Genomic DNA, 18,785 nt, shown 5'->3' with positions numbered 1-18,785 from the left:
GTTCATAAGCTTGAAATACAAGTGGAAACACAGAAAGTAAAAAAAGGGGAATACTAAGGTACTAGCTTGCTTTTATACAACATTTAATTTTTCTGAAGCTTGACATAGTCACATAAGAAGCTATGTATACACCAGACACTATGACCTAGAAGTGAAATAAAGCAAAACCTTATATCTAGCCTAGTAGTGATGATGTTTCTTCATAGGAAACAAAATTTAAAAATGCCAGGTTCTTACTATAAAATGCGAAAGGAAGGTTCTAAGTATTCTGAGCAGGCATGACTGGCTTTTGAGATGGTCTGCTTAGAGGTGTGTTGTCAAACTTTCATCAAACTAAATTATGAGTGTAAATAAGCTGTGATCAGATCTTCAAAAGCAGTTATAAATGTGTTTCAACTCTCATGTAATAAGTGCTTCTTTTTTTTGATTAGATATTTTCATGTTTATCATAGAATCATAGAATGGTTTAGATTGGAAGGGACCTTAAAGATCATCTAGTTCCAACCCCCCTGCCATGGGCAGGGACACCTTCCACTACACCTCTGAGGTTGCTCAAAGCCCCGTCCAACCTGGCCTTGAACACTGCCAGGGTGGGGGCAGCCACAGCTTCTCTGGGAGACCTGTTCCAGTATCTCATCACCTTCACAGGAAAGAATTTCTTCCTTGTAGCTAATTTAAAATCTACCCTCTTCCACTTTAAAGCCATCATCCCTTGTCCTATCACTACCGTCCCTGATAAAGAGTCCCTCCCCATCTTTCCTGTAGCCCCCTTTAAGTACTGGAAGGCCACTATAAGGTCTCCCCAGAGCCTTCTCTTCTCCAGGCTGAACTACCCCAACTCTCTCAGCCTGTCCTCGTAGGGGAGGTGCTCAGCTCCCCTCATCATATTCATGGCCTCCTTTGGACCCACTCGAGCAGATCAATGTCTTTCTTGTGTTGGGGGCCTACAGTTCTCCAGGTAGAGTCTCACAAGAGAGGAATAGAGGGGGAGAAACACATTCCTCAACATGCTGACCACACTTCTCTTGATTTAGCCCAGAATATGGTTGGCTTTCTGGGCTGTGAGTGCACATTGCTGTGTCATTCAATTTTCCATCCACCAATACCCCTAAGTCCTTATCCTCAGGGCTGCTCTCAATCCTGGTCATTGCCCAGCCTGTATTTGTGCTTTGAATTGCCCTGACCCATGTGCAGGACCTTGCACTTGGCCTTGTTGAACTTCATGAGGTTTGCACAGACCCACCTCTCAAGTCTGTCAAGGGCCCTCCGAATGGCACCCCTTCCCTCTTACAGTAAAGAAAGAGCAGAACTGACATTTCCTGTAATGGTATTGCCAAGTAGTGCTAATGTCATTTAAATCTCTTTTTAATGTCACCTTGGTAAGTGAGATCTCACTCACTTTTAATACCACATCTTGTAAGTTTTTGTTGCAATTTTATGTTCATTCCTAACCACGGTCATATCCATGCCATATTAGACAATTCATATATATTCGTGAGTGGAATTCTGCTCAAAAAAACACACAACAGAAAGGACAGGAATGAGAGGTAAGGAATTACTGTTATGCTAGTTTTACCAATCTGTCATGCAGCATGTCCGTTCTGAAAAACAATTACAGAGACACTTGAGCTGGCTTGTATCATATACACAGTAGTTCAGCCATGTTAACAAGTTACTTCTGCCTAATATGATTATACCATTTTCAGTTCTTGTTCTAGCTTGTGTCGCTTAGACATATCTTTGTCACCTCTGCTGTGAAGCTTCTGTTATATGTGATGTGATATAATCTTCAGGATTTATATACATCCTACCTATAATATCAGAGGAATTTGTAGTATAGCACTTTAAGAAGGTTCCCTGGAAGACAGAAATGAGCCAAAGTGCTCACTTCACACCTAATTATTTTGTGCTTGGGCACTGTGACAAATGCTATAGAGATTGGTAGTGGCAGGTACATTCATCTGTATTTTATAAGCTATTTATTAAGCGCAGTGTGAAATCTCAGAGGGGAACGTAAAACATTCAGAGGAGGTGGTCTCTAGGCTAATGATTACAGGTTGTTTACCTGAAGGATTCTAACTACAAAGCAAGAAAATACTGTGTAGATATTCTTCTAGATGTCCAAATATCCTAGATGTCCAGGCCCCCACTCTGGAGAAACTGGGAATGAAAATGAAAGAGACTGCAAATAAAACAAGTCCCTGTTTAAGACACTATTGAATAATATTAGTGCAAAGGGAAAATTTAGTAGGTTTTCATTTTTATGAAAATCCAGATTCCCTGAATTGTCTAAAAGTGATGTTCTAATAATTATTTTCTGTGTGTTCATGTGATTTAAGAACTCTAATTTAATTTTGAAAGTGTATGTTTAGTTTAGTTGGTTAAATGAAACTAAAAAGGAACTTAAAATTTTCTAAATTGCTTAAAATATTTTTACTTGGTGGCTTTGTTTCATGTGTTAAATTTAAAATTTTTATTTCAAAAAAACATTGCCTACTTCATCACCAAGTACAGTTTTTAAAAAAGAAAAAATACAAATGCTCAACTCTTGATGGGACCAGTAGGATTCTGAATCTTTAACATTTATGGGAGTATTGGTTCCAGAGTGAGAGAATGATATGACTCAATCCTAAGCATGTAAAGACAAAAAGGGAAGAGGATCCAAGAAAGGGAGGATGGACTCCCTCTTACTGAGAGTAATAATTATTCTGATGGATGCTTTATTGGACCAGACTAGTATAATGAGCAGACCATTGAACTGAGATTGAATTGATGCCGTACATCTGAAAATTTCAATAGTTTTATTTTTCGAATGTTCCTGTAGTGTCATCCAACTCAGTATAAGCACAATATTGATCATTCTTAAGGGGTTTTTTATTCTTCGTTTTTATCATCCTGTAGCTCACTTTAAAGGAGAAAAGTTTCAGGATTTCAGATCAATACATTTTCTATTAGAATGGTTTAGCATGTGATGCCGATAGACTGCCAACTCTTGATCTGAAAATCCATTATTTTCTCACTGAATATGAAAGAAATGTAACTTTAAATTGACTTCCAATTCACAGTGTATCATTTAGTGATGTACGTGCATAAAATGTAATTAACGTAATAAATACAGACAATAGCTCACTTAGAGGTACAGTGCTGGTTACTCTCATTAAACAAAGCACCACCACGTCTTCCATTTATTTGCTGAAGAGAAACTTAAAATAGATGAACACACTAGCTATACTTAAATATTTTGGACTGCTGCTGTGCTGAGGACCTTTATGATAGCAGATAAACACACTGCAAATAAGTGTGCTCCTTTTTCTCAATAAAATAAGCAGTGCCTGTCCCCTTTTCACCTTCAGGTAAAAATATCCAAATTTTCTGTTTCTGATTACACCTCTTAGAAATCATAGCAGTAGAAGCTGAAAAAAGCCTATTAAATAACACTCTCCTACTCACTACTATAGAATTGTTAAGGAAATGCTTTTTAATTCGAATGTTGAAATTGCTTGATTTAGATTTATCTGTTCAAAAATGCTGGGTTTTTTCTAGTTCTGATTAGAGTCCATTGGGACTTTCACTATGTAATTAATGAAGTGACTAAAATGTATCTTTAAAAGTCTTATCTTTTAGATGTATTGATCCTCACTGTCACTGCTGGTCCTTTCAGCAGACTTATTTCTTTTAGTATTTAACATCTGATTGATTAGGTTGGTCATTTCTTCTGCACAGAAATTAAAGAATTACTTAATTTCCCAGTAAAGTTTAAGTGAAATATGCTTTTAGTATTTTTTTTTTTAACTTAGATCCTTAACAAAAGCTGTGAGAGGAAATATGGCATTAAAAAAAAAAAATAATAATCTTATTAGCTGCTAAATAAATGAACACTGGATAATATTTGCTGCTTTATGACATCTAATACTAATTTTAGAAGTATTCACTTAAAACACTGAAAATTAATCTGATACTAACACACCTTCAAAGAAGGAGACTTCAATTTTTTAACTAAATCCAAGTCTGTTTCCACTGGAAAAGAAGTCAAAGACCAAGAAAGGTCAGATAAAAGATTATGGCTTTGTTATTCATCTTTCAGAAAAAAAGTGCAACAGGGTCACAATGGAACTAATATGCCAAGTAGAAAACAGTAACTTGCATTTGTTAGGTATCTGGTTTCATTTTTTAATCATACATTTTTCCCACAGCCCTTTCATATGAATGCATTGTTTCTTATAGTTCTTATGAGTTTGTTCTTTTTAGCTTGCAGCAGCAGCAGCAAAAAGAAAATGGATTGGGAGATAGCACCCAATTTATTTTTTTTTTTTTTTTTTATAAATTCTGATAGGTATTGTGTCATTTTCTTTATCCTTATGCATTTCCTTTTGTGTTGTTTGGGTTTGGGGTTTTTTGTTTGGGTTTTTTTTTTTTTTAAATTAACGATTAAAGTATTTTGAGTCCCTTTGCTTATTTGATGGATGGTAGGGAGCAATTTATCTGACTAGTCACCAGGAATCTGTCTTAGGGAGAGTTACATTGCTCTGTAGGTTGCGATGAGTGTATTGAGTACTTTCATTTGCATAGATGGACAAAGGAGTTTGGGGGAGCGGTGTTATTTATTAATGAGTGGTGCTCTTCTGTTTGGCCTTTGATATTCAGGAGTACAGAATGAGAGCTGTGAAGGAATTAAATCTGCATTTTATTCTTGAACAAAATCATCTCTCCTTTTTCTTTTATTATCTGTTCTTCTGCCTATGACTACAAAGGTACAAAATGAACCACTTCAGGTCAGAGCTTAGATTATAAAGAGAAGTTAGGAATTTGAAACTCTGTTGTATGAGTAAATGAAATTATGACTTACCAGTTGAAACCAGAAATGAAATTATTTCTTAGCAGTTGCCAACATGGTGAACAGAAAAGGGAGGCATCTTTCCTGTGTTTTAGCAGGGAGTACCAGAAGTCCCTGGTTAGAGGGAAATACATGTGGTCACAGTCATAAGATTGAAGACTAAATGAGGAAGCTGAAGTGTTAGAAGAAATGAAAGCAAGGTGGTTTGTTGGTGTTTTGTGGGGGGTTTTTTGAAACTAGAAAGATCCATCTACTGTAACCCCAAATTAGTGTTTGATTCCTGTTCCAAATACCAGGCCCTAGTAATGAGCAGCATGGAAACAGAGAGGCATACAGTGATGACCTGTTTCTAGACTTGATGTTAGGATCGATGAACTCAAGCAGTTCAAGTACATGTATAAATGGCATACAGTGAAAAAGAATAGTAAAATTGAGGCAATGAGTTCTCCCACAAAGCTGCATCCAGTGTCATTCCACAAGTTCCTGCAACAAATTGACAATTACTGAGCTCCTAGTTAATGATACAAGCAAGAGTCAAGCTTCGGATTTATTCTGAGGGGTGTGCAGACTGTGTCGAGTTCAAATAATTTTACTAACCTTGAGTTAATTTTTCTAAGCAAGGACAGCATGCACTATTTGAGGATATGAAAGGCTGCCAAAAGCTGTCTGTAACAGCTCAAGTTTGGATACACTTGCATTTATAGTGTAATGCCATAATAATCTCAACATTATATTTTGTTCTGTTCTTTTCCTTATATACCTTTAATGTTGGGTTTTGATTTCTGACTGTTACAATTTGAGAAGAATCATAATTACTTCCTGCTTTTTGAGCTGAGATTTAGTCTGAACTACTCTGGCCCCTGTCCCCTACCCCCAAAAGGAAGAATATATCTGGAAAGGTGTTCCAGGCAAGGTTGTTGAGGTTACTCAGGAACCAATTACGTACTAGCCCAAGGGAAACCAATTCAAGCAAAAGGTGCAAGATTCTGTCAAATAGTCCATATGTATTCTCTAAAAATATCTTTGTCAGGCTTGTGCCTTATTGGTTCATTAAAAACATAATAATGTAATAGTGCCTAGCAGCACAGCTGTAATGAAATATTCATTAATATTTCCATTGTAAATCACTTCTAGAGAAACTTATATAATTGAAAGGTTTTTAATTTGTTCCTCACTGGTAGAATAGTAATCCTGTTGATTTAAATGCATAGCTGCTGCAGTGAATAGGGCAGTGTAAGTCCATAACATGTCCTGCTGTAGAGACTCTCCATGTAAGCACCACATATAGGTGCTAAGTGTCTGCAAAATTATCCATTAATTAATAAGCATTAAAAGTCTTCAAGAGCAATCATTAAATTTCAGAAGCATGCATGTGATGCAGCATTAGAACTAAAACAGTTTTTCTTTCCTGTGATAGAAAGGGAGGGGTAGTATCCTTTTTTCACATGCCGTTTGACCTTCCTCCCATTTAATTAAACAACAGCTGTCAATTAAAATAATGTAGAATAGAGATGTATAATTAAAAGTTGCTGCTTTCACTGAATTTTAAAGACATCAAATTACTTATCCAAATTGTTACTTCGTCTGGAAGAGCTTGTTTCCTATATAGGAGACTTTATCCATTAGATGATTTGGTGATGCATACTTTACCAGATAATTACTGTCTTCTTAAAGCTGTCACAGAATTGTGCACCTGCATCTAAGAATTCCATTAAAAATAAATAAACACAGACCCTCTCCTGAATTGATACTACGTCAAAGGAATGCACAGGTATTTTGATATCATCATTAAATCCCTCTGAATTCTAAGAAGAGTTGAATGCTCTATTTGACTCCTATTTACAATAGATGTCTCAATAATGTGTTTCTTTAGCTGGGCATCACAAGAGTTTCACTCATGTCTCTACACCCAGCTGAACACTTGTCAACTGTGTTGTTCAGTGATTAAAGTAAGCTGATGTAAGACTTACTGCTAAATGGAGTGGTCTTGTTTTCTTCTCCAACCAGTATACAGGCTCTATTTCCTACCTGTCCCTGTAATAAGTATTAGCAAGTGCTCAGCTAATACATTGGTCAGATCAATTCATCGATCCACTGAAAACTAATCGTGCCTATATAGATATATGTATATACACAGTATATACATATATTTCAGTCAGAAACCCAACTGAAAAAATACAGGGAGCTCATCCAATTCACTGCGAGCTGAATGGTTGCTGGTGCTGTTGCAATAAATTATATAACTCTAATTCTCTTCTTTCAGCATAAGTGTAAACCAAATCTGCTTACCTTGAAAAGCACATTATATTGAGCATTTCTTCTGACTACACCCGAATATTTTTAGTAATGGATTTTTGACAAGATGCACTCCAGTTTTCACCAAAAAGAAGAAATTCAATAGTTAACTAAGTTAAAAGTTTTTCCCGAAATCCCTTAAAATTTACTGGCCAATGTTTGCAGTTACAGTTTAAGGAAATTAAGATATGCCAAGCCATTTCCTTATCATTTCAGAGTTCAAGGATGATCTGGATGATGCTCTTAGTTGTATGATTTAGTTTCAGGTAGTCTATGAGGAGCAGGTAGTTGGAATCCATTATCCTTATGGGTCCATTCCAACTTGAGATATTCTATGATTCTATGATTTCAACCTCAGAGTTGTTTTTAGTAGGAAAATAAATATGTAAATATCAAATGTATTAATGTTGCTAGCATTTTCTTATACATATTTAACAGAGAAATAATTTATATTCTTCTCAGAAATTCTCAACAATGCTCACTGAAGTGGAAATAGAAAAAATACCTTGAGAGATAAATAATAGCATCGTTATAATCATCTCTTTTTGAACCAGTATCAACAAAGACAATAAACTAGAATTAGTCATGCCTCTTACATATACACATGCCTGGTAGAAAGATCCATTTACTGAACAGGCTCAAAAATTTAATAATACACTTTGAAATAATAAACCCTCTATAGCAAAAAGTGGATAAATCCCAAATCATCAGTAAAAGGTTATATTTTTTTCCTAATGGGTATCACTTGATCCTTATTTCATAGAACTGTAGAATCATTGAATCATTTAGGTTTGAAAACACCCTTAAATCATCGAGTCTGACTCAATGTTAACCTAACACTACCTAACCTACCACTGAACCATGTCCCTCAATGTCATATCTACACATATTTTAAATACCTCCAGGGATGGTGACTTCACTTCTCTGGGCAGCCTGTCCCAATGCTTGAGAACCCTTTTGGTGAAGAAATTTTTCCTAACATCCAACCTAAACCTCCCGTGACACCACTTGAAGACATTTCCTCTTGTCTTATTGCTTGTTACTTTGGTAAAGAGATTGACACCCACCTCACTACAATCTCCTTTCAGGTAGATGTAGAAATCAATAATGTTTCCCCTGAACCTCCTCTTCTCCAAGCTGAACAACCACAGTTCCTTCAGCCATTTTTCATAAGGCTTGTTCTCTAGACTCTTCACCAGCTTCATTGCCCTACTTTAGACATACTCCAGCACCTCAATGTCTTTCTTGTAGTGAGGGGCCCAAAACTGAACATGATATTCAAGGTGAAGCCTCACCAGTGCTGAGTACAGGGAGACAATCACTTCCCGCATCCTTCTGGCTACACTAGGATGCTCTTGTCATTCCACCTGGGCACATTGTCACATGCATCCAGCTGTCAACCAACACCCTCAGGTCCTTTTCAGCCCGGCAGCTTTCCAGCCACTCTGCCCCAAGACTGTGGCGTTGCATGGGGTTGTTCTGATGCAAGTGCAGGACACAGCACTCAGCCTTGGTGAACCTCATGCAGTTGGCCTCAACCCATTGATCGAGCCTGTTCATATCCATCTGAAGAGCCTCCCTACCCTCGAGCAGATCAACACTCTCACCCAACTTGGTGTCATCTGCAAACTTACTAAGGATTCACACGATCCCCTCATCCAGATCATTGATACAGATATTAAACAGAACTGGCCTCAATACTGAGCCCTGGGGGACACCACTTGTGTCTGCCCACCAACTGGATTTAAGTCTGTTCACCACAACTCTTTGGGCCCAGCCATCCAACTATTTTTTTTACCCAGAAAAGAGAACACCCATCCAAGACATGAGCAGCCAGTTTCTCCAGGAGAATGCTGTGGGAAATGGTGTCAAAGGCCTTACTAAAGTCAAGATAGACAACATCCAAAGCCTTTCCCTCATCCATTAAGCAGGTCACCTTGTCACAGAAGGAGATCAGGTTTGTCAAGCAGGACCTACCTTTCATAAACCCATGCTGACTGGCCCTGGTTGTCCTATACATCCCATGTGATGGCACTCAGGATGATCTGCTCTATAACCTTCCCTGGCAGCAAGGTCAGGCTGACAGGCCTGTAGTTCTGTAGATCCTCTTTCTGGCTCTTCTTGTAGATGGATGTCATATTTGCTAATCTTTTATTTCCTTTTAGATCATTTTACCTTTCAGTCTTCATAATAACAATTAATTAAATAATTTAATTCATATAAATTAAAATAAATTCATTGAAAGTTAAGTTTACTAGTGTATATCTTGTCAGTCTTTTAAAACCCTCAAAAATTAAATTTAGCAAATAACTGAAAAAAGTAAGATGTTTTGCTAGAAAATCAAACCATTTTAGAACACAAATAAGTCTTTCATGAAATCATTTGCACTGGTTACATTTACAGTTGAAAGCTCAGATATTTGTAAGAATTTCCCCTGAAATCTCTTTATTTCTCAATGCTGGTGACAGCAGAAGGCATCGTGGTAGCAAAGGAAAAATGTAGCTTGTTTCAAGGGAAGAAATAATTGATGCTAATTAGTTTAGTCTCCTAATAATAAACTGTAGAAATTATTGTTGTCTCTTTGCTTAACTGTAGTATAAGACTGTTTGCAATAGATACATTGCTGCTCCAAGTATAGTCCTTCGTCTACATCCACTATCAAGACATTTCAAAACTTGCCTTTCTGCAAACCAAATAGTAATGGTAATATGAAATGAAAAGTATATTTAAAAGCAAGTTTATTCATGCTGACTAATATGACCCTGAGTATTTCTGACTCCAAAAGTGAATTAACCCAGCATCAACCTGCCTAAAGCCCGTATTTAACAAAAGAGCAGCATGTCAACCTATAATATCATTGTGGCTGCGTTCAAGGCACAGCCCTAGCAGTAACTGAAAATTAAATTACTAGGGAGGATTCAGAGACACTTCCTTCTGAGGACATGGCATTTTTCTTGCAGAGATATAGAAGCAAAGAGAGTTTTTTAAAAAAATAAGGTGAAATGGAAGCAAGGCCAGGTAGCCTGAAGGGAATACAGAGGAACTGTCTGAGCAACCAGGGATCAGGTTAGGAAGGCCAAAGACCTGATAGAATTAAATCTGGCCAGGGGCATCAAGGACAACAAGAAAAGCTTCTAGAGGTATATTGGTGATAAAAGGAAGACTAGGGGAAGTGTAGGCTCCCTCCAGAAGGAAACAGGAGACCTGGTTGCCCAGGATATGAAGAAGTCTGAGATAACAACTTTTTTGCCTCAGTCTTCATCACAAAGGGCTCTAGCCACCCCACCCAAGACACAAAAGGCAAAGGCAGGGACTGGGAGAATGAAGAACCACCCACTGTATGATAAGATCAGCTTTGAGACCAACTAAGGAACCTGAAAGTGCACAAATCCATGGGACTTGATGAGATGCGTCCACAGGTCCTGAGGGAACTGACAGATGAAGTTGCTAAGCCACTATCTATCATATTCAATGGATGTGGCAGTACAGTGAAGTTCCCACTGACTAGAAAAGGGGAGACATGACCCCCATTTTTTAAAAGGGGAAAAAAGGAAGACCTGGGGAACTACAGCCCAGTCAGTATCACCTCTGTGCCTGGCAAGATCATGGAGTAGATCCTCCTGGAAACTAAGCTAGGGGATTTGGAAAATGAGGAGGTAATTTGTGACAGCTAAGATGGTGTCATTAAGGGAAAATTGTGCCTGACAAATTTGGTGGCCACCTACAATGGAATTACAGCATTGGTGGATAAGAGAAGAGCAATTGCTGTCACCTACCTTGACTTACGCAAAGCATTTGATACTGTCCTGCATGACATCCTTCTCTGTAAATTGGAGAGACATGGATTTGATGGATGGACCACGTGGTGAAGAAAGAATTGTCTGAATGGCTGCACTCAAAGAGGTTGCGCTCAGAGGCTCAATGTCCAAGTGGAGAGCAGTGATGAGTGGCGTTCCTCAGAAGCCAGTACTGGGACCGGCACTATTTAACATCTTTGTTGCTGACATGAAGAGTGGGATAGAGTGCACCCTCAGCAAGTTTGCAATGACACCAAGCTGTGTGGTGCAGTCGACACGCTGGAGGGAAGGAATGTGCCATCCAGAGAGACCTGGACAGGCTTGAGAGATGGGGCCATGTAAACCTCATGAAGTTCAACAAGGCCAAGTACAAGGTCCTGCACATGAGTTGAAGCAATCCCAAAGACAAATACAGGCTGAGTGAGGAGTGAATTGAGAGCAGTCCTGCGGAGAAGGACTTAAGGGGATTAGTAGATGGAAAACTGAATATGACCCAGCAGTGTGCACTCACAGCCCAGAAAGCCAACTGTGTCCTGGGCTGTATCAAGAGAAGTGTGGCCATTAGGTTGAGTGAGATGATTTTTCCCCTCTACTCCACTCTTGTGATACCCCACCTGCAATCCAGCTCTGGAGACCCCAACATAAGGACACAGACCTGTTGGATCAAGTCCAGAGGAGGCCACAAAGATGATCAGGGGGCTGGAGCACCTCCCCTATGAGGACAGGATGAGTAAGTTGGGGTTGTTCAGCCTGGAGAAGAGAAGGCTTGAGGGACACCTTACAGTACTTAAAGGGGGCCTACAGGAAAGATGGGGAGGAACTCTTTATCATGGAGTGTTATGATAGGACAAGGGTTGATGGGTTTAATCTGAAAAAGGGTAGATTTAGGTTAGTTATAAGGAAGAAATTCTTTACTGCGAGTGTGGTGAGACACTGGAACAGGTTCACCAGAGAAATTGTGGCTGCCCCCTCCCTGGAATGTTCAAGGCCAGGTTGGACGGGGCTTTGAGCAACCAGATCTAGTGGAAGGTGTCCCTGCCCATGGCAGAGGCATTGGAACCAGATGATCTTTAAGATCCCTTCTAATTCAAACTATTCTGTGATTCTGTGAAAATAACTGATTTTCCCAGGCTCTGCAAATCGTATGTCACAAAATGATAAAAAATTGACAGTTCCAGCCAGCTGTGATCTTTTGCCTCCTTCCATGTTCTTAATGGAAACTTAATTATACAGTCATGTCTCTTTAGGTCCTCCACTTAGTGGAAGAATTTCTACAGTCATTCTACTTCTGGGAAGACTTCTTGGTTGCCCCATAACGAGTTGTTATATAGTTGTTTAAAAAAGCAACAAAGCACTTGCCTACATTGTCTTTCATAGGTCAATAATTGCTAATGGGATACAGAATCAGACCCTCCTCCGGGTCAACAGTACACAGCTGTCCTAGGTGGGTAGTGATTATGTGTCATTACAACCTGATTCTTGTTCAGTGTTCTGTCAAAAATGAGATTTTTGTTTTCAATCCATTTCTTAATGGACAGGTGTTAGAAACAAATTGGCATTAACTGGAAACATTGTTGGTGGTCTCAGCAGAATGCCAAAGGTGTGAAATGAACCAGAGGATAAAAGCTGTGATTGCAGAGATGATGTCTAAACAGCCAAATTTTTATTGCTGTGGAGGAACGGCGTGGAGAGTTTTCAACATGACCAGCAGCAGCTGTTTAGTAGACAGAAGGCTTGAAGGTCAGCCAGCTCAGTACACTGGGTCATACCAAAGGACCATCTAGCCAAATAGCTTGTTCCCAACAGATGCCCTCAAGAGAATAGAAAAGCAGAGGAAATAAGAAAAATTATTTGTAGGGTGTATTTCCTGTACCACAAATGATTTCTGGCATAGGGCCTTCCTGGGACAGAGTTTGTTTTATAGAGTATCCATTCTTTGTTTTTATCCTACTGTCTTTTACTTCTAATCCCTATCTCTGCTTCTTCTATGGAAAAGGGCAAGTGAACCACTGCTTCCTAATCCTTTTCTCTGTAATTTTTTTTATATACATTTTATCATACAATATCCTCAGCTGGTTCTTTCCCAGACTAATGAATCTTTGTTTACTTAATTGTTATTTCAATGAAAATTATTCCATTCCTTTCAACATCTGCTTTTCCCACAACAACAAGATATTTTTGAATGTTAATCACCTATTTATATCCCATTACAGTATGAGGAAAGTTAATACTGTCTTTCCTCATGTGCATTACTATACATTTATCTACTATATTTTTAGCAGTTGTTTTATGTCTCAGTCATTCAGTATCATGAGCTGCTTCTGCAGCTGTTTACAGTTTGGTTTCCTTTTTATTGTTCTTTGTTACTTGTGCATAGAAAACTTGGTCAGTCTGGTGTTCACTATCTTGTCCAGATCATTAATCAATAGACTGAACGGCATATGTAACTGTGGGAGTCCACTGATAGTGCCCCTCCGCAGTGAAAACTGGTTCTTAAGTGCTGTGTTTTTCTTGCTGTATTTTAGCTAATTATTAATTTGTGTGAGGATTTTGCCTTATTTCACAGCAATTTAGCTAAGAACCTTTTGTGAGGGACAAAAGGTTTTTGGAAACCCAAGTATGCCTTGGCAATTGCTTCTCTCATATTAATCAACAGTTTTAGACAACTGTAAAAGATCTGTGAGGCATGACTTCTGTTTGCAAAAGTTGTATTGACTTGCTTTTTCCCCAGTTTATTTTTATCCTGTGTTTTGAAGGGGATACAGCAAAGGATCTATCTCAGATTGAAGTGTTAATAGATTATAGGAAAAACTGAACTAAAGTAATTGCTGGTACTATGACCAGGTATTTCATTTCTGTGCAATGGTCTTACGGCCATAGATATGTGCTCTTTTGTCCTTAAGAAGATAAAGAGGGGACAGTCCAACTTCATGCTCTACCATAAACTGATTAGTAGAATATGGCTTAGTAGGAAACAGATATTTGAAACTTGGACCGGTCTGACCCTTTCGTATCCTTTCCATGTTCTTGGTCATTAATGTTCAGATCATGTGGTAGGGTTTCTGAAGGTATGTGTAGTCCAGAACTTGGGAAAAAAATAAATTACTCTTTATACTTTGTTTTTCAAATATCAAAACTTTGAAAATGTATGGATAAGCCACATTTTCTTCAGGAGTTTGCATCAGTTGTAACAGTTTAGCATTTTGGCATTAGTATTTCTATACTGTAGTATCATAACTTTGAGGTTAATAGATTTTAACCAAGTGGTTTTGGCCATTTTCCCCCTTAAATTAATGAATCTAATGAATAGCTGTGATGTAGATTTTCTAAAATTCTGATCTTTACTTAAAATGAGATATTTTTTCTTTACATTGGTATCCTACTAAAGCATTTGATTGAAGTGTAAGGGAACAAATGGAAACATTAAATTCCCAGAATGACCTACTCATGAATTTTTTGTTGCTAAATGCTCTTAAATCACCTAGAATATTACAGAATATTGTTCAACAGTGTGCTAAAAGAAATGCAGCTATTAGTTCACAAGAAAATGACAAGAGTTTTATGTTTAAATCATCTAGATGTTTTATGTATATTGAGAGTTGAGAGAATGGGAACAATAGGTGAAGGTGCTGCAGGAATTTTTATGTTCCTTTATTTTCTGATTCTTGGATTTAAATTCAGTGATCATATTCAAGCATTTATATTTGACTGTAATAAGCTACCTTCTGCTTTATTCTTAGACATCTCAGTTTCCAGACAGGCATGTTAGATTATGATGATCATTTTCTACTTCAGATTGCATGTGGTTCTGACAATTATTTTAATTTATACAGAATTCTAAAATATGCTTCAGATTCGTTGCTGTGATATTACTGAATTTATACTAAGCTTTGGAGACAGACACCTTAGCCTTTTGTGGCTAGTTCTATGAAATAGAATTTGTCTATGGACTTGATTATGAAATACTCATACTGCAGCAACACCAGGAGATCTCAGTCAAATGGAAGCTGGATTGTTTTAGGGATTGCAAATACTCTAAATGAAATTCCTTTCCCCAAAGAGATTGCAGTCTAAAAGATTCTTCAGTGTTACCAACTCTGGTAATTCCATTACAGATTTTTCATTTACTAGAAAACTGTCCCTCAGCCACTAACTTTCAGTCATCCTGTTAGAATGTGAAACTCACTGTTTTGATTTATATAAATAAGTAAATAGAAAGATCACCCCTTGATGATTGTAAGAAGGAGCTTTAGGGGGAAAAAAAATAACCCTAAATCCTTATGAGCAAGAAAAAGAAATAGAACAATTCCCAGAATGTTCTTTATTTTGAGTAAGTTTGATGGCTTTTGAACACCTGGGCATAACAGGGCTGAAGTTGGATTGTTCTGTGGTTTATTTGCTTTTGTAAGTACTACTCAGTGCATATTTATAGCTCATATGAAAATAACTAACTTTCAACTCCGTTCTCTACCAGAAAGTTCTCTGTACAATGTGGGACAAATAATTTAGTTTTGGAGACAGCACAAATGCCTAACTTTGACCTAAATAGGAACCCTTCTCAGGAATCTGGGAATCTCCTCAGTCTGTGAATCCTTCTCAGCTGCCTCTCTGTAAATAGTATTGCTATCTTCATAAAGGAGTGAAACGATCAGCTGTCATGGCAGTGTGGAGATATAAATACTAATAATAACTTTTCCATTTATCATTCTGCATGCTATAAGAAACTCCTAGCTTATTCTTTTGTTTACTTAATAAGCAATTTTCAAAGCTCATAATCATGCTCATAAATCTCAGTTGGTACACTAAGCAGTGGTTTCCAGCATTTAATAATCTGTTTCTAATTTAATTGGTTTTTGGCTGTAAACACTATTTTGACATAATTTGCAAACAAAACCAGTTATCATCTCTTTTGACAATTTGCACATAGTTCTGCACTTTCAGTCATTGATACAGTGATGTGAACCTCTGGGTATTATTTCACAAGGAACAAACTGCATATTCTGCAAGCATGTATTGACTAAGATATAGTATATAACTAAGTATAACTCACTACTGTTTCCTGAATGGTTTAGAACTAGTAGTTCTGTGACAACTTTTAAAATTTCATATATATTTTCTTTTTATCATGTTTCATTCCTGGTGCCTTCATGCACTATTTAGTTGAAATATGTAAGATGCTACATTTGTGAGCAGGTTGAACAGTCTGTATATAAGCTCTACCTTAGGTTTGAGTAGACTGTTTTATCAACAGCTATATATCCACACTAATTCCCCTAACTTTTAAGTTTATTTTCTTTTGTACACCGTAGTTACATGAAATGTAACTTGATTGTAAAATTTTATATTTTCATTTTTCTGAGACCTGGACATCCTTTGCTGCTCAGATACTATCACTAATCTTGCCTTTCTAGTAGAAGCATTTCAAAATTCATCAGTCCATATATAGAAATCAGAATTTTAAACCTACTGTTAAATCACATTATGGATAAAAGTCACAATGGGCAAAATAGAAAAGCAGTATTTTCTAATGTAGTCTTTACATCAGGTTATTTTTTGTGTCTTTTTCTCTGATGATTGTTTGAAGTATGTAGAAGAGTTGCACAGACCAAATTAATTTAAACCGAAAATGTATTTTGTGTTGCATCTAGAGAAAATTCATGACATTTATGACAAAAAACTATTTCCTTTCTATTGTCAAATATAAACATTAATAAAAATATAAATTAATGTTAATGTTAAGGTAATACTGAAATTAAGTCACAAGAATAATATGGGTAGCATTCCTTTCTGCATGAATACCTCTTTTTATTTCTCTACTAAATCCTGAGTTTCTAGAATAGTTTTATCGCTATGATTATTTACTCTGAGACAAGCAGAGCCAAAGATGCATATTCACAGTTTCTTTACTATACTGTCTGATAAACTGCACCTACTGATTCTCATTTATTCTGCACAGGCTCCATCATCACCTTCTTCACCCATAGCTAATGAACCAAAATACGAGAAGCACTGGCTAGACACCTTATCAGTTCCTCTGTCAATGGGTCGAATCTCAAGGTACAAAGCTGGAACAGATAAATTAAGGTTTGTAATCTAAAAGGGGAAACATTGGGTTAGCTAGCTGCACCTAATATTTCACTATGGAGTGGTGGATCTATAAGAATTCTTTGAGTGGAGATATGAAGTCTTCTTATTAAAAACTGTGTAGTCCATCTTCTCATGAGATTAACGGCATGCATGGCGATTACCAAAGATACAAGTAAAAAAGGACAATAAATACAGCTCCTACAAATGTTTCTATATTCTATCTTGGGAATTCAGTTAGCATCGCCAGCTAGTACAGACTTTAAGCTTGGCATTACTTGAATTGATTTTTAAGGTACTACATTTCATTCTCTATCTCTGATAGAATGCTTCTATATTCCTGAATTCTAATATTGTCAATTAACTCTGCTTTTTCTTTAAAAATTATAAAATAATGCACAATCATGGCTATGCTGCATATCATTGTCATATAGAAACTCATAGAGACAAGAGATTGTATTTTTGATCATAGAATCTTTTTGCATCTCAGAGACCTAAGTAATGGTTCATAAAGCAGCCATGGAATAGGATGTCAGAGGTGATTTCTCGGGACTTCATGAAAGATGAAAGCAAAAGTGAAGTTCAATAAAGCTTCAGTAAATAATGTGTTTGAGAAAGGTATAACACATCACAGCATTCATCAGCTGTTTTCTGCAAGCCATTCCATGTGGTAGAACTGCCTCAAATCTGATGGTAGTTGTGGTCCAAGCAGTCCACACTTCTCCATATGTATGAGAACAGAAGTTCAGTCACTGTTGTTACTTTTCATTTTCTTTATGGGTTGCTCTATATTTACTTTTAATTATTGTTAATGAGAGAATTGGAATCTCCATTGAAGCATCAACTATACAAGTCACCTAGTACCAGGAGGTACCAGAAATTCATATGTATACCTTTCTTGATCTATGCCAGATTTGTTACCTGTTTCCTGAAAATGACCTGGAAAACATTATTTTTCTAGTAGGACAGTTACGCTGCTTTAACGTAGAGAAATTAGTCTCCCAAATCAGTTGTCAACTCCTCTCCCAGACTTTATGTTAAGGCATCACAGGTGAATAATAGTAAATTGTCCAGAAAAGTTTTAGGTTCTTCCGCAGTCTTTGTCTGAACTCTTAATCCATTTTATTTAGTCTGCCATCACTTCCTCTACCACTTACTTCCTTCCTACTTCAGCTGACCACTTCACGTAGTCCGACCCTTCCCAATCTATTACAAGCCTCCAACCATTCAAGACTTATAAGTTCTCTTGTGATTTAAGGGAACAGATCTCTGGTGCACATTTAGACATCAAGTCATCATCAACTTGCCATCAGTGTTCTTAAATTTAAAGGATAAGTTGAAAAAGATAGAACATTTAAACCACTGAGTTCAGTTACCACCATGGTAGTTTGAAGCAGTTTCACTCCTGTTCTGTGCACTGTGTGTATTAGATGGAGCAATCCCAAGGGATTCCAGTTCCCCAAACAGTAATGTGTGCATTTTGAGAATTCTTTGAAGAAAAGCACCTTCTGATATTGTACTGGGTCTGGCTGAGGAGTTAATTTTCTTTATAGCAGCCCGTATGGTGCTGTGTTTTGGTTTGTGACTAAAACTATGTTAATAACACACTGGTGTTTTGGTTGTTGCTGCGCAGTGCTTTCACAACATCAAGGATTTCTCTTTTTCTTGCTCTGCTCCCAGTCAAGCAATAGACCAGGGTTGGGCAAGAAGTTGGGAGGGGGCACAAACTGAGCCACTGACCTGGATGGAATGAAGGGGTATTCCATGCCATGTAA

The 18,785-nt window shown here is 37.4% G+C and overlaps 1 protein-coding gene across 1 annotated transcript in view; it reads left to right on the top strand.

The window, feature by feature from the left end:
* The window catches only part of SNTG2 (syntrophin gamma 2), a 54,393-nt gene extending 37,370 nt beyond the window's left edge, over positions 1-17,023 (top strand). The window contains exon 6 of the mRNA XM_026844029.1: positions 16,883-17,023. Within this exon, the coding sequence (XP_026699830.1) occupies positions 16,883-17,023 (141 nt within the window). The remainder of the gene's footprint in view (positions 1-16,882) is intronic.
* The last annotated feature ends 1,762 nt before the right edge of the window (positions 17,024-18,785 follow it).

This window comes from Athene cunicularia, assembly GCF_003259725.1.
Source record: "Athene cunicularia isolate RWA chromosome 3 unlocalized genomic scaffold, athCun1 chr3_part1, whole genome shotgun sequence".
Taxonomy (NCBI): domain Eukaryota; kingdom Metazoa; phylum Chordata; class Aves; order Strigiformes; family Strigidae; genus Athene; species Athene cunicularia.
Note: the sequence above shows the minus strand (reverse complement) of the source record. Positions and strands in the feature narration are given on the sequence as shown.